The 18671-nt window shown below is 38.7% G+C and overlaps 1 protein-coding gene across 2 annotated transcripts in view; it reads right to left on the bottom strand.

The window, feature by feature from the left end:
* Positions 1-1198: 1198 nt before the first annotated feature.
* The window catches only part of CPSF2 (cleavage and polyadenylation specific factor 2), a 42953-nt gene continuing 25480 nt past the window's right edge, over positions 1199-18671 (bottom strand). Inside the window, exons 10-16 of one of the 2 annotated variants that reach the window (XM_028850234.2) lie at positions 11573-11673; positions 10398-10598; positions 9092-9244; positions 7830-8055; positions 6439-6738; positions 4465-4599; positions 1199-4057 (exon numbers count right to left, since the gene is read on the bottom strand). In XM_028850234.2, coding sequence (XP_028706067.1) covers positions 3965-4057; positions 4465-4599; positions 6439-6738; positions 7830-8055; positions 9092-9244; positions 10398-10598; positions 11573-11673 — 1209 coding nt within the window. In that variant the 3' untranslated portion in view covers positions 1199-3964. 2 annotated transcript variants of the gene reach the window in all.

The following is an 18671-nucleotide window of genomic DNA, read 5'->3' as shown; positions in this document are numbered from 1 at the left end:
AATGCAAAATGTTGTAGCCACTTTGGAAAACAGCCTGGCAGCTCCTCAAAAGGTTAAGCAGAATTACTGTATGATCCAGCAATTCTAATTCTTAGATATATACCCAAGAAAATTGAAAACATATGTACATACAAAAAAAAAAAAAAACAACTTGCACATGAATGTTCACAGCAGCATTCTTCTTAATAGCCAAAATTTGGAATCAACTCAAATATACATCAACGGATGAATGGATAAGTAAAATGTGGTATATCCATTCAATGGAATAATATTCAGTCACAAAAAGGGTACTGACACATGCTACAACAGTGATGCACTCTGAAAACATTATGCTAAACGAAAGAAGTCAAACATAAAATATCATATATTATTCAATTTTTATGAAATGTCCAGAAAATGCAAATTCAAGGAGACAGAAAGTAGATTAATGGTTGCCAGGGGTCATAGGAAGGGGGCATGAGGAGTGACTGGTAGTGGGTATGGTGTTTCTTTTTGGAGTGATGAAAATGTTCTGGGATTATATAGTGGTAATAGTTGTACAGCTCTGCAAATATACTAAAACCAATGAATTGTACACTTTAAAAGAGTGAATTTTGTTATGTAAATTGTATCTCAATGTTTTTAAAAAGCCAAATGGCTCACCTTAAAAAATGGATTTCCTCACTTCTGTTTCAGGCCACCAAGATATTTCTAAAAATATAGAAATGTTTACAATGATATTTGACATTTATAATCCTACTGCAACAAATACTACAATCAAATTTCTTTTTAACCAAATTATTTGCAGATATCAGTTGATAGTCCACATGTTATACCTATACTTGCTTCTAAATAATAAAGATCTGAAAATTCCTTCTACAGCCATACCACCCTGAACGTGCCCCATCTCATCTGAAAATTCCACTGAGTTCATGATTTATCTCATAGTCATTTTTAAAATTTATATTTTTCTGAAGTAACAGAAGTTAAAACAAAGTCTTCATTTGAGAAATTTTAGTAATATTGTCATCTAGAAACAGGTAAAACTATTGCTCTTGCAATGACTATTATTTAGCACAATCATCTTAAGGCAATACTTTAAAATTTAATTCCTGTTCATAGGACAATAAAAAGGTGAGGCAAGAAACAATTTTTCAGTATTGGTATTCATGTTAGTCTGTTCTCACACTGCTATAAATAATTGCCCGAGACTGGGTAATTTATAAAGTAAAGAGTTTTAATTGACTCACAGTTCAATTAGGGAGGTTGGGGAGGCTCATGAAACTTACAATCGTAGTGGAAGGGGAAGCAAACACGTCCTTCTTCACATGGCAGCAGGAAGAAGTGAAGAGCAAAGTGGGGGAAATCCCCTTATAAAACCATCGGATCTCAGGCTAGATGCTGTGGCTCACGCCTGTAATCCCAGCAGCACTTTTGGAGGCCGAGGCAGGCGGACCATCTGAAGTCAACAGTTTGAGACCAGCCTAACCAACATGGAGAAACCCCGTCTCTACTAAAAATACAAAATTAGCCGGGCGTGGTGGCACATGCCTGTAATCCCAGCTACTCAAGAGGCTGAGGCAGGAGAATTGCTTGAACCCGCAAGGCAGAGGTTGTGGTGAGCCGAGATCATGCCATTGCACTCCAGCCTGGGCAACAAGAGTGAAACTCCGTCTCAAAAAAAAAAACAAAAACCCATCAGATCTCATGAGAACTCACCATCACAAGAACAGCATGAGGGTAACTGCCACCATGATTAAATTACCGCCCACTGGGTCCCTCCCACAACACATAGGGATTATGGGAACTATTAACACAATTCAATTTGGTGGGGACACAGCCAAACCGTATCAGTATTACAATACAATATGTAAACCAGATGCTTTAAACCATAAAACAAATTCAGATTTTCTTTCCCCTGGAATATAAATAGCACTACAGGGCTTAATCTATACAGTAATAAGAGTTAAAGTGAAAATTTTCCAAAGCACTAAAAAGAAAACATACTCTTTATATCTGCCTTTTGTAACATTGTTTTGTATATCTGGTTTTCCATATCAAAAGTCTGTAAACTTTGCATTAACACTATAATCTACAATAGAAGCTTTGTAAGCATCTGAAAGAGAATGAAATAGTAAGTCAACTCTGATATTACTGGGTTGTTCCACACATAGTTAAATAAGAATATCGATCCTTCCAAAAATCTAAGGGTAGGCCAGTTGTGGTGATTCATGCCTGTAATCCCAGCACTCTGGGAGGTCTAGGTGGATGGATCGCTTGAGGTCAGGAGTTTGAGACCAGCCTGGCCAACATAGTGAAACCCTGTCTCTACCAAAAATATAAAAATTAGCCAGGTGCAGTGGCATGTGCCCATAGTCCCACCTACTTGGGAGGCTGAGGTGGGAGAATCACTTGAACCCTGGAGAAAGAGGTTACAGTGAGCCAAAATCTCACCACTGCATTCCAGCCTGGCTGAGTCTGTCTCAAAAAAAAAAAAAAAAACTAAGTGTAAAGAAGAGGGCTTAACCATTTGAGAAATAAACATCAAGGTCTGCCATGATTAAGCTACCTTCTTAAAAAGCATTAATGGATTACAATAGTTTCAATAGTTTACATGGTTTTCACTCCTTAAGTTCAATGAAAATTGCATATATTGTTTTTACTCTTGAACACAGTGGTTTATACTACATCAGGGTGGTTAGTCACAAGAAAGACACAAACACAGAAAGGATAACCTTATCCAACTTCAGTATTATTTTAGTAGTAATGTGTATAAAATCCAACCACTGCTTGGGTGACCTTAGGAAAGAGCAAGCTTAAGAGATGAAAACATTTACACCTTTTAATTAAATTATACTGTCACCACATAAAAGTGTGAGGTTCAACATTTGTTTTCTTAAAAACAGAGCACTAAACAGTTTAATACAGGACCTAACTGATGGCTAAGATGTTTCTAAAAGGTATGCAGAACCCTTAAGACTATACTGCATCGGCCGGGCACAGTGGCTCAAGCCTGTAATCCCAGCACTTTGGGAGGCCGAGACGGGTGGATCACGAGGTCAGGAGATCAAGACCATCCTGGCTAACACGGTGAAACCCCGTCTCTACTAAAAATACAAAAAACTAGCCGGGCGAGGTGGCGGACGCCTGTAGTCCCAGCTACTCAGGAGGCTGAGGCAGGAGAATGGCGTGAACCCGGGAGGCGGAGCTTGCAGTGAGCTGAGATCCAGCCACTGCACTCCAGCCTGGGCAACAGAGCGAGACTCCGTCTCAAAAAAAAAAAAAAAAAAAGACTATACTGCATCAAGGAGTTCTTTTGAATTATGTATATTCAAATGATGGTGTTATAATTTACATTGAAATGCCACAACAAAATCTTGATAAAACAAGATATAGGAGAAATAAAAATTGATTTCTGAACCAAATGTGTAGTACCTTACCCTAGAGTAAATCACTGGGAAATATAGGCAGAAAAACAATTGCATATTCCAACTGGAAAGAGTCAGAGCACATATGCTTTTAAAAATAAACTTCAAAAAACTGTTCTATTAGTTTAGGTTTTTTTTTTTTTTGAGCATGTCTTTTCTAAATAATTCTCACTTATCATTCCAGAAAATATAACAGTTTGTAAGAACTCATGCAAAAATGTTTCTCTAAGGCCATGAATTGGTTTGCTAAGTTGCATTGTTTTATTCAAGTAAAAAGCCCTTCTAGAACAAGGAGTCTGTAGAGAAAACCAATCACCTTCAACTCTCGGGCCTGTACACCTGTTAGGAGCTCTGTCACTCTGAAAGCCAAAAGATAGAATGCTCATTTGAGCATTTGCAAAATGTTCTCTATTTATATTTTTAAAAATCTAATACATGTAAGTTTTTCTGGCAGATTCTTTCTGTATGTTACAAAACAAAACATCAAAAGCTCAAAGTAAGATAAGAATCCCTTTTTCTTAGAAAGGTCAAGCAGATCCTTCTTGACATCATGTCTTTTACACAATGGCATATTGTTCATATAAAAGGTCTCTTATCCTATAAAAATCTTGACAAAGGCAGCCTTCTAATCCAATGCGTCCAGTTTCCGTCTAGAAACCAAATAAAAAAAAATTCTTTAGTACATTTTCTATTCATTAATATGCAGACATAAAAACTGAAATATATGAAATAGATTACTTTATGATTGGTCAGGACACAGGTTGCTCTGATTCACAGCATATGGATATATACTGAAGTCATGAATTTTACATAGACACATAAATGTCAGAGGATTCAAATAATTAAAATTTACTATAAAATTTTATACCATTTCTTCAAGAGTCTTTCATAAGCCTTCAAGTCAGTAAGACTTCTGTAAGCCTTTGAGGTCATGATCATGAACATAAATTACTGATCTTCAGTTTTGTGAAAATACCAATCAAGAATTACAGAATTTCAAAATGACAAGACATCAGAAGTATGTGTTCAATTCAGCCCTTATTGAAAACACACTTACTCTGCGGACTGCTACTTGATTGTTGCAAACAAGTACACCTCCTACAAATTCAGCTTGAATCCCCTCCCGTAAGAGAACTTGCTTGAAGTCTGACAGTCTTGGTTCATTCATAAAAACTGACTGATGTCCAGGAACCTTAGGTAAAGTCAAAGGGGAAAGAATAACTTCAAGTAAAACACCAGACATACAACTGTACTGAATAAAGTAAAATACTACCTGATCTCTAAGAGATTTTCTATTATTCCCTGAAGTCCTCTGACAGATCATTTCAAGACTGCAAATCACATTCCAAGTTGTTATTCTACATTTTACCCCATTATTTAACATTACAACGCCCTTCACATTTTCTGTTTCACAATCAGTTTTGTTAGTCATGCCTCATCATAACAGAGACGTTTGGTAATGCTATGCTCTTCACTCACCCACTTGCCTAACGGGATTAACTAGAGTGCCATGGGCAGGACTGATCCAAAAATTCATTTTCTAGATCCCAGTCATTTGCTTACTTCAAAGGACAATTCCTCCCTAATCCCATTTTCCCTGTCCCTCCTTCCTCAGAGCAAATGCAATGGATGCCACAGGTTCTACAATCAGTAAGGAAAGTGGTTCTTGCCTAATGCTGCTGCTTTCTGCTTTGACATTACTTTGAAGAGCTTTAGCTTTAGCACAGAAGAAAAAAAATTCTAATTCCTCCTCCCAATTTTGAGGGTTGTACTAGAAGGGAATCTAGCGACAGAGGCTGTCTCTCTATTCTTAATTTCATAGTAGGGCTGAAGACATCACTTGACATGCATGTAAGATTCATAGTTTTAGTATTTTTCCAAGTTTAATTACCTAGAATCTTTGCTAGTTAACTAGATACCTCTCAAGAATATGTAAATGCTAGACTAAATTGTATGTACACTTAATTAAAGTTTTCTAACTATATCAAAACCAAAAGTTGTTTGAACTGAATGAAACACAAAAAAAATGGAGTGTATGACTTTTGGCTGGGGGCGGTGGCTCACACCTGTAATCCCAGCACTTTGGGAGGCCGAGGTGGGTGGATCACCTGAGGTCAGGAATTCAAGACCAGCCTGGCCAACATGGCAAAATCCCATTTCTACTAAAAATACAAAAACTAGCTGGGCCTGGTGGCTCATGCCTGTAATCCCAGCTACTTGTGAGACTGAGGCAGGAGAATCGCTTGAACCCAGGAGGCAAAGGTTGCAGTGAGACAAGATCATGCCACTGCACTCCATCCTGGGCAGCAGAGCAAGACTCCATCACAAAACAAAACAAAACAAAACAAAAAACACACCAGTATGACTTTCTTAGAAAACTATCAATCTCCAGACTGGAAGCAGGCAGGTGATCTTCACAATCATCAAACTTAAAATTTAAAAATCCATACCAAAAAAACAAATCATGAGACAATTACGTACCTTAAAAGATTTGCTACAGATATGTCATTCCTTAGCTGTATAGAATTGATATATACACAGAGACAAACACGCAGAAGCACGCTGCAAGCTCTCTTTTTTAAAAACTCCAAAATCAGCCCAAATGTGAGACATATTTTATGTTCAAGACAGGGTCTCGCTCTGTCATACAGGCTAGATGCAGTGGCACAATCGTGGCTCACTGTAGTCTTGAACTCCTGAGCTCAAGCAATCCTCCTGCCTCAGCCTACTTAGCTGAGACTCCAGGCGCATGCCACCATGCCGCTAGGTTTTTGACAGGGTGTCACTATATTAATCAGGCTGCTCTAGAGCTCCTGGCCTCAAGCAGTTCTCCCACCTCAGCCTCCCAGAGTGCTGGGATTACAGGCGTGAGTCACTGCCCCCAGCTGACACATATTTTAAATGGTTAAAAATATAAAAGGTTCCACAGACCCACTTAGTTTTGGAAGGGGGAAAAAAGAAACCAAAAGACACGCAAACTAGAAGGATGACAAATTCAGGAAGAAATCAAAAAAGCACATGCTTTTTTTACCTCATGAGGTGGCAAGGGTTCCAAAGTAGGAATGATTTCACTTTCTTCACCTGTTTCTTTTTCATCATCTCCGAACAGACTTTTCATGGCCTTTTGTTGTGCTATAACACTAGAATCTGAGGGAGCGTCCACTTGCATCTCTGAGTCTTCTCCATCATCCTTTAGTTCTCCTTCTTCTAAAATAACCCCTGTGTCCACTTTGGAAACTCTCATATCTAAGACACCATCTATCCAAGCTAATTCAGCATCTTTTGCCTTACAAAACTGAAGAGAGCTGACAAGTGAGTCTTTTAATCTCACCTAGATATGCAAAGGAGGGGGAGAGAAATAAAACCCACAGAATACAGATTAACAAATTAAATATAACCTATTATCATTTTCTGCCTCTGGTAATATGTTAAAATTGGAAAATCTTTCACTCATCTGAGCCTCACAATGACCCGCAATGACCTCATTACCTTGCAGATCATTGGGCCCCTGCCTACTTTCCAAAACAGAGATTCTTAACCCTGACTACAAAATGGAATCACATGGCAATTAAAACAAAAAGTATATCAGAGCCTCATATCTAGTGTTTCTAACATAACTGGTAAGACTAAGACCAGAACACTGAATCCCTCTGACCCTCACAAAGCTCCCCAGATGATTCTCATGTGCAGTCAAGGTTGAGAACCACTGATCAGTCCCATCCTCTAGTACTTGGCATACTTCACTAGGTACTGAACTGCTTGTCCTTTCAGAATTTCCCATCTCCATATTCTTGAAAGGGTGCTTCTTCTTACTCTGCCCAGAATAAATTTCCTGCCTGATATGTGCACATCCATTTCTTCCAGATATAGACATCACTCCAGCCTTAAACTGACACCATCTCCCATTACCAGACAAAGTTTATCTCTCTACTGCGCTAGTCCTATATTCGGCATCCGTCTCCATTTGTTCCAATTAGGAGTAGAACCTTGATATCCGGGAATTCTTCTAAAACTTTTTAATTCTTAAACAATCATTTTCCTTACCTCTGTACTTTTGCAAATATGGTTCCCTCTGCCTAGAATGCTCTTCCCCCACTTTTCTACTCTGTCTGTCCTGATAACCCATCTAAACATCAGTTAGGATTAGTTATCACTTCCTGCAGGAAACCTTTTCTAAACCTCTAAAGGTGGGTGGTTTCCCCTCTTAATACTTTCATAGCATCCTATACTTCTTCTCAGAGGCACAACAACGTGATAAATGGTATTTCCTTGTTCTAAGCCCCATACAGTATCAAGACTGCTAGGGCAGGAGACCATCCATGTCTGTCTGTCTCACACATCTCTGTATTTCTAATGTTACCTGTCCTAACCTGCCACAAAAAGTACTTATTTCTACTCACTGGCAACTCCTGGCATGTTTACCTGGTAGATGTGAGTTTCACTCGTGGCATCAACTGTTTCATGCAGCTTTGGCATGTACACTTTAATATCTTTCCCACCAAAGGCGCGACAGCACTCTGCCAGATCCTGACTGGCCTCTGGTGGGCCATGGACGATGATCAACTGTCGTGGTTTCATCTGATTAATGATTTTTTTAATGGAATCCCCATCAGAGCGTCCTTCATAGTCTATGTAGGTAACCCGGGCTCTGTAATTATATATGATTATTCAAGGTAACTTTTCTCATAATTCTAAAAAAAAAAATGGCTTTTATCATGTATATAACATATAACACTAGGATTTGAGAAATACACATGTGTTATAGTATCTGTATGATTTGTTTATTTTTATTTATTTATTTATTTATTTTTTCTGAGACTGGGTCTCACTCTTTTGCCCAGGCTAGAGTGCAGTAGCATGATCTTTGCTCACTGCAACCTCTACTTCCCAGGTTCAAGCAATTCTCCTGCCTCAGCCTCCCAAGTAACTGGGATTATAGGTGTGCACCACCACGCAGGGATAATTTTGCATTTTTAGTAGAGATGAGATTTCACCATGTTGGCCAGGCTGGTCTTAAACTCCTGATCTCAAGTGATCCGCCTACCTCGGCCTACCGAAGTGCAGGGATTACAGGCATCAGCCACCGTGCCCAGCCCTATCTGTATTATTTAGATCTTATCTACACCCAAAAATATATACTAAATGATATTGCTGGACAAATTTTGTTCTCTGATGACTTAAAAAAAATTCCAAAATGATCATTTACTGGTATTATTTAACTAAGTAGAAAGCAGGGGGAAAAGGTTTCTAACTACTTCAGATCACAACAGTATTTTCCAGACATTAGGGTCTTAGAGATGTTTAAGTCACGGAGTATATTTTATGAAACAAGCAGTGACTCAGAAAAATTAAACTGTGAGTTACACTATTCCCTTTCACCTGCTTACAGACTAAAAAGGCCAGAAATAATTTTTCTTCATATAATGGACAATTTAATGTTACAATTTAAGTACACCCCTCACCACCAATTCAATTACTTTGGCATTCAAATACCATTAATGAAGAGAAAATATCATGCCACCATATTTCACAAGTCTCTTCATACAAAAATAAATTAAATTTTAAAAGCACAAACTTACTAAAGAATATTCAGAAATTTCGCTTGAAATAATGTAAATTATATAATTCAAATGCTTGAAATTTTATCTTATAATCTATTTTCAAAATGTCACAGAAGCACTTACTTTATTTCAATAGACTCTGTTGTAGAAATACATTTAGTAGGAACATCAGATAAATCCTGATCCATGGGTTCATCTCCATTTGTCAAACCAGATTCTAATTTGCTTTTTTCTTCTTCAGTAGCTTGAAGCTCTGGCACCAAGAAATCCTCTGGTCTAAATAATAAGTCTCTAATTAGAAGCAGTAAAAAAGCAAGCTAATACTACATAACATATATAACTGGTAGGCGGCATAATTTTTGGAGTCCTCACATATCTCAAGATTTAAATATACATTTCATCCAAAGCCAATGAAATTTGATATCAATTACCAGATGACTGTATGTATTGCGTTTTTTGTTTTTTATGAGATGGAGTCTCGCTCTGTCACCCAGACTGGAGTGCGGTGGTGCCATCTTGGCTCACTGCAACCTCCGCCTCCCAGTTCAAGCAATTCTCTGCTTCAGCCTCCAGAGTAGCTGGGATTACAGGTGCCTGCCACCACACCCGGCTAATTTTTTTGAATTTTTAGTGGAGACGGGGTTTCACCATCTTGGCCAGGCTGGTCCTGAACTCCTGACCTCGTGATCCGCCCGCCTCGGCCTCCCAAAGTGTTGGGATTACAGGCGTGAGCCACCACACCCAGTCTGTATTAGGTTTTTCTTTTTCTCTCTTTTTTTTTTTTACACAGGATAGTAGTGTTTTCAAATTTGCAATTACAACATGTGATTGCAGTTGTTTTTCTAATAATGAGTATAGATTTTGTAAATTTTCCATGGTTTCACTCATGCTATATCATATTCCTCTTAATCTCATAAAACTTGTATAATACTTAAGACATAATCCATTGGTAATGCAATCACCAGTCATCCAAAGTTCTCTCTCTTTTTTTTTTTGAAGATAGAGATGGGGGTCTCACTATATTGTCTGGGCTGGTCTCATACTCCTGAGCTCAAGTGATCCTCCCATCTAGGCCTCCCAAAGTGTTGGGATTACAGGCATGAGCCACCATGCACAGCCCCAAAGTTCTTCCTATTCTAATCTTCCTCTCTTTTTAAGTGGGAAAAAAAAGTCTTGATCATGTGATCATGTTTTTAAACCTTTACACAACTAAGTCATAAAACTGCCAGTTTTCTCCTAATATTCTCTATGTTTCTCAGCATCTCTATTTTTATGTTTCAAGTTACAAGTCTTCTGTGTCTTCAGTCTGAGGTACTCAGAAGCTAACCACGTACATGTGACTAGAAAGATCAAATTCATGAATTGAAAAATGATAACACAGTTAATACCTCCAATTCGCAAGAGAGAAAAGTTTGTTTTGCTCACATACTTGATAATCTCTCCATATTCATCCCATTTAATTCTTTCTTCTGGGGCAGGAAACATAGGATAGGACTTTTTTGCCTGTTTGAAAAAACTTCCTTTACGACTGCCTTCACCTTTCATCATCAAGTCATGCTTCGTCTTATGAGCTGATGGCTGGTCAATATCTTCCTCAATGTCACTCTCATCACTGGAATCTATATCTGCCCTAGGAGGATTTTAGAATAGATCGAGGTCATAAAGTTTCAAAGATATTTTAAATTAATATTTATCTATTTATTACTGAATCAATCCTCAATATTAATCATTCAATATTAACTCAAATGATAATATACAGTTATGTCGGTCAACAACAATGGACCACATATACAACAGAGGTCCCATAAGATTACTGTACCTTTTCTATGTTTAGATACATTTAGATAAACAAATACTTAACATTGTGTTACAATGGCCTACAGTATTCAGTACAGTAACATGCTGTACGGGTTTGTAACAATGGGCCATATCATAGACCCTGGACACACAGTAGGCTATACCATCAAGGTTTTTTTTTTTTTTTTTTTTTGAGACAGAGTCTCGCTCTGCCGCCCAGGCTGGAGTGCAGTGGCCAGATCTCAGCTCACTGCAAGCTCCGCCTCCCGGGTTCACGCCATTCTCCTGCCTCAGCCTCCCGAGTAGCTGGGACTACAGGCGCCCGCCACCTCGCCCGGCTAGTTTTTTGTATTTTTTAGTAGAGACGGGGTTTCACCGTGTTAGCCAGGATGGTCTCGATCTCCTGACCTCGTGATCCGCCCATCTCGGCCTCCCAAAGTGCTGGGATTACAGGCTTGAGCCACCGCGCCCGGCCCCATCAAGGTTTGTGTAAACATTTTTCCTAATGTTTGCACAATGACTAAATCCCCTAACAACACTTTTCTCCGAAGGTGTCCCCATCATTAAGTGAAGCATGACTGGAATAACATTTAATATTATTGGACTGACATTTTATAAAACATAACAAATAAATGCATAATAATATTAGCACTGACAGGATCTGGTATTCTAGACATTTGAAAGATGTCTGTAACAAAATTAAGTCTTATGAAAACTTAAAAATATTTTTAATGAAACATCTAAGTCAAAGACACACTCTTCTTAAATTGCATCTATAAGTTTATAATCTGTCTGAAAATGACTCACTCTTTTGACTGCTCAAGCTTTTTGGCAGCTTCTTTCTTTAGTTTCTCTTTTTCCAAGTATTCCTCAAGTTCTTTCCCTTCAAGCTTCACACGTTTCCTCAACTAAAAAAAAGTAACAGATGAAAGGAAATGTTAATATTAGGGGGTTAAAGCAGTGGGATATGAGATACACCGCATCTCTAAATTGCTCTGTCATCTTTAAACTGATGTTTTTCCTCTGAAATTAATCAAGTTTCCATTACATGCAATTATAGGTCCTACTTAGATTAGTATTAAAATTGAGCTGTCACACATCATCTAGAATGGGTTTAATTTACATCAAACTGGTTGGTCAGGCACAGTAGCTCACACCTATAATCCCAGCACTTTGGGAGGCCAAGGTGGGAGGACTGCTTGAGGTCAGGAGTTCAAGACCAGCCTGGGCAACATAGGTTGACTCTGTCTCTAGGAATAATTTAAAAATTAGCTGGGAGGCTGGGCACGATGGCTCACACCTATAATCCTAGCACTTTGCGAGGCAGGAAAATCACTTGAGTTTGAGACTAGCCTGGGCAACATAATGAGACTTCGTCTCCACAAAAAAAAAAAAAAAAGCCAGGAGTGGTAGCATGCACCTGTAGTCCCAGCTACTCAGGCGGCTGAGACTGAGGATCACTTGAGTCTGACAGAGCAAGACCCGGTCTCAATCGATCAATCAATCAAACTGGTTAAAAATCCCCAATCAGGAAAAGAAAATACAGATAAGCATTTTTATAATTTGGAGTAGGTGAGGCCCAAAAGCCATAACAAGAAACAAATAAATGCAGCAACATGAATGAAGAAAATCTCCCTTTGACATTTTAAACCTCATAAAATAAGAAACTGTAAAGAAAAACAAAAAAGAAACAGAAAAATATTTTCAGCACTGTGACCAACAAAAACTATTTTTTCCTAAGAGCTCTTCCAAATGAGTTAAGAAAAGGATGATCAACACATGAAAAAGGACAAGATACTTAGAAAGGCAATTTACAAACTAAGAAAGACACATAACTACTGGCCATGAAAAGACCCTTAACTTTACTAATTTCTGAAAAGTACAAAATATAAAAAACAATTGTTTTCATCTATGAGATTGGCAATGCCATACATGGGGAAAGAGCACCTTCTTCCATTGTCTGTGGGAAAATTAGTGCAACTATGTTAAAAGGCAATTTGCTAACATCTAAAAATAAAAATTATCATTTGACACAGTATTTCTACTTCTAGGAATTTATCCTACTAAAACAATCACAAATGTGTAAAAAAAAAAGTACATTAGTATATTGCAGCAATGTTTATAATAGTAAAAAACTGGACAAAATTTTAAAATCCATCAAAATGGAACAATTAAATCAGTAGTTCTCATATATTTATCTCAGGACTACCTAAGACTCCTAAAAATTAGAGAACTCCAAAGAGCTTTTTGTTTTTGTGGGTTCTATTTCTGAATGTCTACCTTATCAGAAATTAAAACTGAGCAATTTTTAAAATATTTATGTTCATTAAAAAATAATAAAACCAGCCGGGCATGGTGGCTTATACCTGTAATCCTAGCACTTTGGGAGGTTGAGGCAGGCAGACCACCTAAGGTCAGGAGTTCGAGTCCAGCCTGGCCGACATGGTGAAACCCTGTCTCTACTACAAATACACAAAGTAGCCGGGCATGGTGGCACATGCATATAATCCTAGCTACCCAGGAAGCTGAGGCAGGAGAACCGCTGGAACCTGGGAGGTGGAAACTGCAGTGAGCCACAATCGTACCATCGCATTCCAGCTTGGACAACAGAGTGAGACTCCAGCTCAAGAATTAATTAATTAATAATAGTAATAGGCCAGGCGCGGTGGCTCATGCCTATAATCCCAGCACTTTGGGAGGCCGAAGCGGGTGGATCACCTAAGGTCGGGAATTCGAGACAAGCCTGATCAATATGGAGAAAGTCCATTTCTACTAAAAGTACAAAATTAGCCAGGCGTGATGGCACATGCCTGTAATCTCAGCTACTAGGGAGGCTGAGGCAGGATAATCACTTGAACCTGGGAGATGGAGGCTGCAGTGAGCCGAGATCGCACCACTGCACTTCAGCCTGGGCAACAAGAGCGAAACTCTGTCTCAAAAACAAAAAAAAAAATGATAAAACCACATGCCAACATTAACAAATTTTTACAAAAAATAATTACATTTTCCAAAGCAAAAAAAGATAGTGTGAAGAACGGCATTATTTTATTTTTTTGAGACAGGGTCTTGCTCCATTGCCCAGGCTGGAGTGCAGTGGTGCAATTATAGCTCACTGCAGCTCAATCTTCCAGCCTCAAGCGATCCTCCCACCTCAGCCTTCTGAGTAGCTGGGACTACTACAAGCACACACCACCACTCCCAGCTAATTTTTGTATTTTTTTGTAGAGACCGGGTCTTGCCATGTTGCCCAAGCTGGTCTCAAACTCCTGGAGTCAAGCAATCTGCTCTCCTCAGCCCCCCAAAGTGCTGGGATTACAGGCATGGGCCACTGCACCTGGCCAATAGCATTATTCTATATTTTTTCAAATCTCTTTAACGTCTAGCTCAACAGAAGACAGCTGGATTCTCACATTTGCTTCTCCATTCACTCTCTTGCAATATGCTGTTTTGGTTAAAGTATACGAAGAAAATCCAGGTTTACACACATGTATAGTTGGAAAGGGAAAAATATGTAAATAGTCCTTTCATGGATATTATTCTTCGATACTACATTAAAACTCAGAAAGTGGTAGTTTCTTAAAGGTTAGTTTTAATGCAGAACCTGAAACCATATGGATAGACTTTTTGTACTCTGTTACATTAAATTTTTTTTTTTATGTATCTTACACTCTGTGGGTTTTTTCTTCATTTTGAGACAGGGTCTTGCTCTGTTACCTACGATGAGTGCAGTGGCATGATCACTGCTCACTGCAGCCTCGAACTTCCGGGTTCAAGCAACCCTTCAACCTCCCAGCCTCCTGAATAGCTGGAACCACAGATGTGCACCACCATGCCCAGCTAATTTTTTATTTTTTGTAGAGACAAAGTCTCACTATGTTATCCAGACTAGTCTTGAACTCCTGGACTGAGGCCATCCTCCTGTCTTAGCCTCCCAAAGTGCTGGGATTACAGGCGTGAGCCACGGTGCCCAGTCTGTATCTTAAATTTTGAATGGATCTTTTAATTTGTGCATTATTTTGTCACATACTTAATTGGTTATTTAGAATATACTAGTTCACCGGGTTATCCAGATCTTACAAATGTTGACAATATTTTTAAAATCACATTTGCAAATATCACCACCAATCTTATCAGAAGTCTTTTCAGTTTAAGTTGTCAATCTCACAGTGCTGGGTATAAGTTTTCCAAAATTCTAAATTTTCATTTGAAAGTTAGAATTTTTTCAGATTTAAGCCAACAAATGCTGTCAATTGTTTTCTTTAGAGTGACAGGCTCAATGTATTAATTTTCAAGAAAATGTCTGCCAAACACCCAAATCTGAATGGCCCTGTCATTAGTTCACATAAAAATGGTGTTCCAGACTGGGCACAGTGGTTCAGGCCTATAATTCGAGCACTTTGGGAGTCGGAGGTGAGAGGAATTGCTTGAGGCCAGTTCGAGACCACTATGGGCAACATAGCAAGACCCAGTCTCTACAAAAAAGAATAAAAAATTAGCCAGATGTGATGAAACACACCCATAGTCCTAGCTGGTAGAAAGGCTGAGGCAGGAGGGTCACACGAACCCAGAAGTTCAAGGACGTGGTGAACCATGACTGTGCCTCTGTACTCCAACCTAGGCAACAGAGACCCAAACTCAAAAACACACACACACACACACACACACACACAAAAAAAAAAAAAAAAAAAAAAAACAGGGCCGGGTGCAGTGGCTCACACCTGTAATCCCAACACTTTGGAAGGCCGAGGCGGGTGGATCACCTGAGATCAGGAGTTCGGGACCAGCCTGGCCAACACAGTGAAACCTCACCTCTACTAAAAATATGAAAAAAAAATAATTAGCTGGGCATGGTGATGCACACCTGTACTCCCAGCTACTTGGGAGACTGAGGCAGAAGAATCACTTGAACCCGGGAAGTGGAGGTTGCAGTGAGTCAAGATCACGCCACTGCACTCCAGCCTGGTGACAGAGCGAGGCTCCATCTCAAAAACAAAAAACAAAAACAAACAAACAAAAAAAGTGTTCCCAGAAAAAAGTGGCTAGTTTAACTCACGACTCAAATAAACATACAAGTGTTTTTCTTGGAGACAGTCATTGTACTTTTAGTACACAATGCAAGTACTTTATTAATACTTCCTATCTTGTCACCCAGCTTTTAAAAAATCTTTTACTAGGCCAGGTGCAATGGCTCATGCCTGTGATCCCAGCACTTTGGGATGCTGAGGCAGATGGATCACAAGGTCAGGAGATCAAGACCATTCTGGCTAACCCAGTGAAACCCTATGTCTACTAAAAATACAAAAAAATTAGCCAGGCGTGGTGGCACACACCTGTAGTCCTAGCTACTCAGGAGGCTGAGGCAGGAGAATCGCTTGAACCCGGGAGGCAGAGGTTACAGTGAGCTGAGATCATACCACCATACTCCAGCCTGGGCGACAGAGCAAGATTCATCTCAAAAAAACCAAGAAACTTTTACTAAAAGAACTTAGTAATATTAGTAACTTTTACTATTCCCTCAAGGACATTTTTTTTCCTTTTTATAGACATAGGGTCTCACTATGCTGCCCAGACTGGTCTCAAACTCCTGGCCTCAAACAATCCTCTCACCTCAGCCTCCCAAAGTTCTGGGATTACAAGCATGAGTCAGTATGTCTGGCCCCTCAAAGATATTCTCTTTCAAATTTCTTTTGTTTAATATACCTTTATACTTTGTAGAGGCAGTCTTGCTATATTGCCAGGCTGGTCTGAAGCTCCTGGCCTCAGGTGATCCTCCTACCTTAGCCTCCTGAAGTGTTGGGAATAGGCATGAGCCACCACGCCCAGCCTCTGAAGGACATTCTTAAGTGAAACTAGCCTTTTTTTTGTTTTTTTGTTTTTTTTAAATGACAAGTGTATGGTGGTGAAAAATGCAGTGACTACTAGTGGAGTTTTAGGCCAAGGTGTAAGGACTTTATGCACCACTGATCTTACTCATCAGTATAAATGTAGGCACAGTGAAAAGGCAAATATCATCTTACCAGTATTATAAAAAATAGCTTTGGCCTTGTGGACTCCCTGAAAGGGTCTCAGGGACTCCCAGGGATCCTCAAACCACACTTTTGAGAACCACTAGATTAAATAATCACAGTACACATATACAATGTACTATTATAAAATTACTAAAAAGCATTCTTTATTTATTCAAAAACATTTAAATGTTTATAATATACCAGGTACTATGTAAGGTAGATCTATATCTTCTTACATTGTTCAAGAAGGACTCAAGTGAAAATACAAGTCTCAGGATATGTGAAATATGTGATAATTTGGTCCCATCTCTTTCTCTCGCGCACTCTCTCTCTCACTATATATATATATATATATACACACACACACACACACACACACACACACACACACACATATATATATTTTTTGAGATAAGGCCTTGTTATATTGCCCAGGGTTGCCTCAAACTCCCAGGCTCAAGCAATCCTCTTGCCTCAATAGCTGGGACTATAGCCACATACCACCACACCTTGCTCCCATCTCTCTTCAAAAAAAAAAAAAAAAAAAAAAAAAAACCAGATATTAGTATATCAATAAGAAAAAAAAATTCCAGAATATATATGCTTCAAAAATGTCAACAGTTATGACAATTAAATGCAGTATGTAGTCACGGATGGGAACCTGGACAAAAAAGGAAAGGGTAATTATAAAGGATAACGTGATCATCGATAAAAGGTGAATGCTGAATGGGGTCAGTGGGTGAAATGGTAGGATGGTATCATGTTGATTTCCTGATTTCAATGGATGTAACATGGTTTTGCTGGAGATTGCCCTTGTTTTCAGGTAATACACACTGGCAATATTTAGAGATAATGATGAAATATTTGTAATTTTTCTTCAAATGGTTCAGAAAAAGTAATATTGTATCATGTGTATATAAGTGATAAAGCAAATCCAGTAAAATGTTGACAATTGGGGAATCTGGGTATAATATTTTGTAATTTTCCTGTTTGAAATTTTTTCAAAATTAAAAGTAATGAAAAAAAGGGAATCTTTCTGAGACTATTCTAGTTCAGGGGCTGCCCAGTGGGGTAAGGGGAAGGGAGACAGGTAACAGCAAAAAAATTAAACCAAAATCAGATTATTTTCATGTCTAAAATAAATGGGTGATTTACATGTTTAAGGCCAGGAGCAGTGGCTCACACCTGTAATCCCTGCACTTTGGGAGGCCAAGGTGGGAGAACTATTTGAGGCCAGTAGTTCAAGACCAGCTTGGGCAACACAGCAAGTTCCCATCTCTATAAAAAATGTTTTTAATTAGCTGGGCATGGCGGCACATGCCTGCAGTGCTAACTACTTGGGAGGCTTAAGCAGGAGGCACGCTTGAGCCTAAGAGTTCAAGACTGCAGTAAGCTATGATCAGGCAACTGCATTCCAGCCTGGGTGACAGGGAATGACATGACCCTGTCTCAAAAAAATAAGAAGTTAAAATAAAAAAGTAAATACATGTTTATATCTGGCATCTCACATTTGCCTAATAACTTATTTGAAAATAAGTTTCATTCAGAAACTAGTGGGATTTTTTTTTTAAACAGTTAGCAACCTACACAGATGCCTTTGACCCACCAATAATCTTTAACAAAGTATTTACCTCTGTGATTTAGTTTATGCCTGTTGCTATAACAAATTTTTCTATCTTATTTTTCATTTAAAATATGTAAGATTAATAGCTTATTCAGAAACAGATTTCTAGAATAACCAACTCTAAAATATTTTTCTTCCTACTCCTTCACTGTATTACCTCCAAGTTACTCCTTTTTCTGATCCAAATCTACTCCAACCTATGAATCCTTATTCGTTGTTCATTTTTGCTCTTTCTAAATGAATAAGACTTGACTTAGAAGGGCATTAGATAGAG

This window comes from Macaca mulatta, chromosome 7 (genome assembly GCF_049350105.2).
Source record: "Macaca mulatta isolate MMU2019108-1 chromosome 7, T2T-MMU8v2.0, whole genome shotgun sequence".
In the NCBI taxonomy this organism is placed as follows: Eukaryota; Metazoa; Chordata; class Mammalia; order Primates; family Cercopithecidae; genus Macaca; species Macaca mulatta.
Note: the sequence above shows the minus strand (reverse complement) of the source record. Positions and strands in the feature narration are given on the sequence as shown.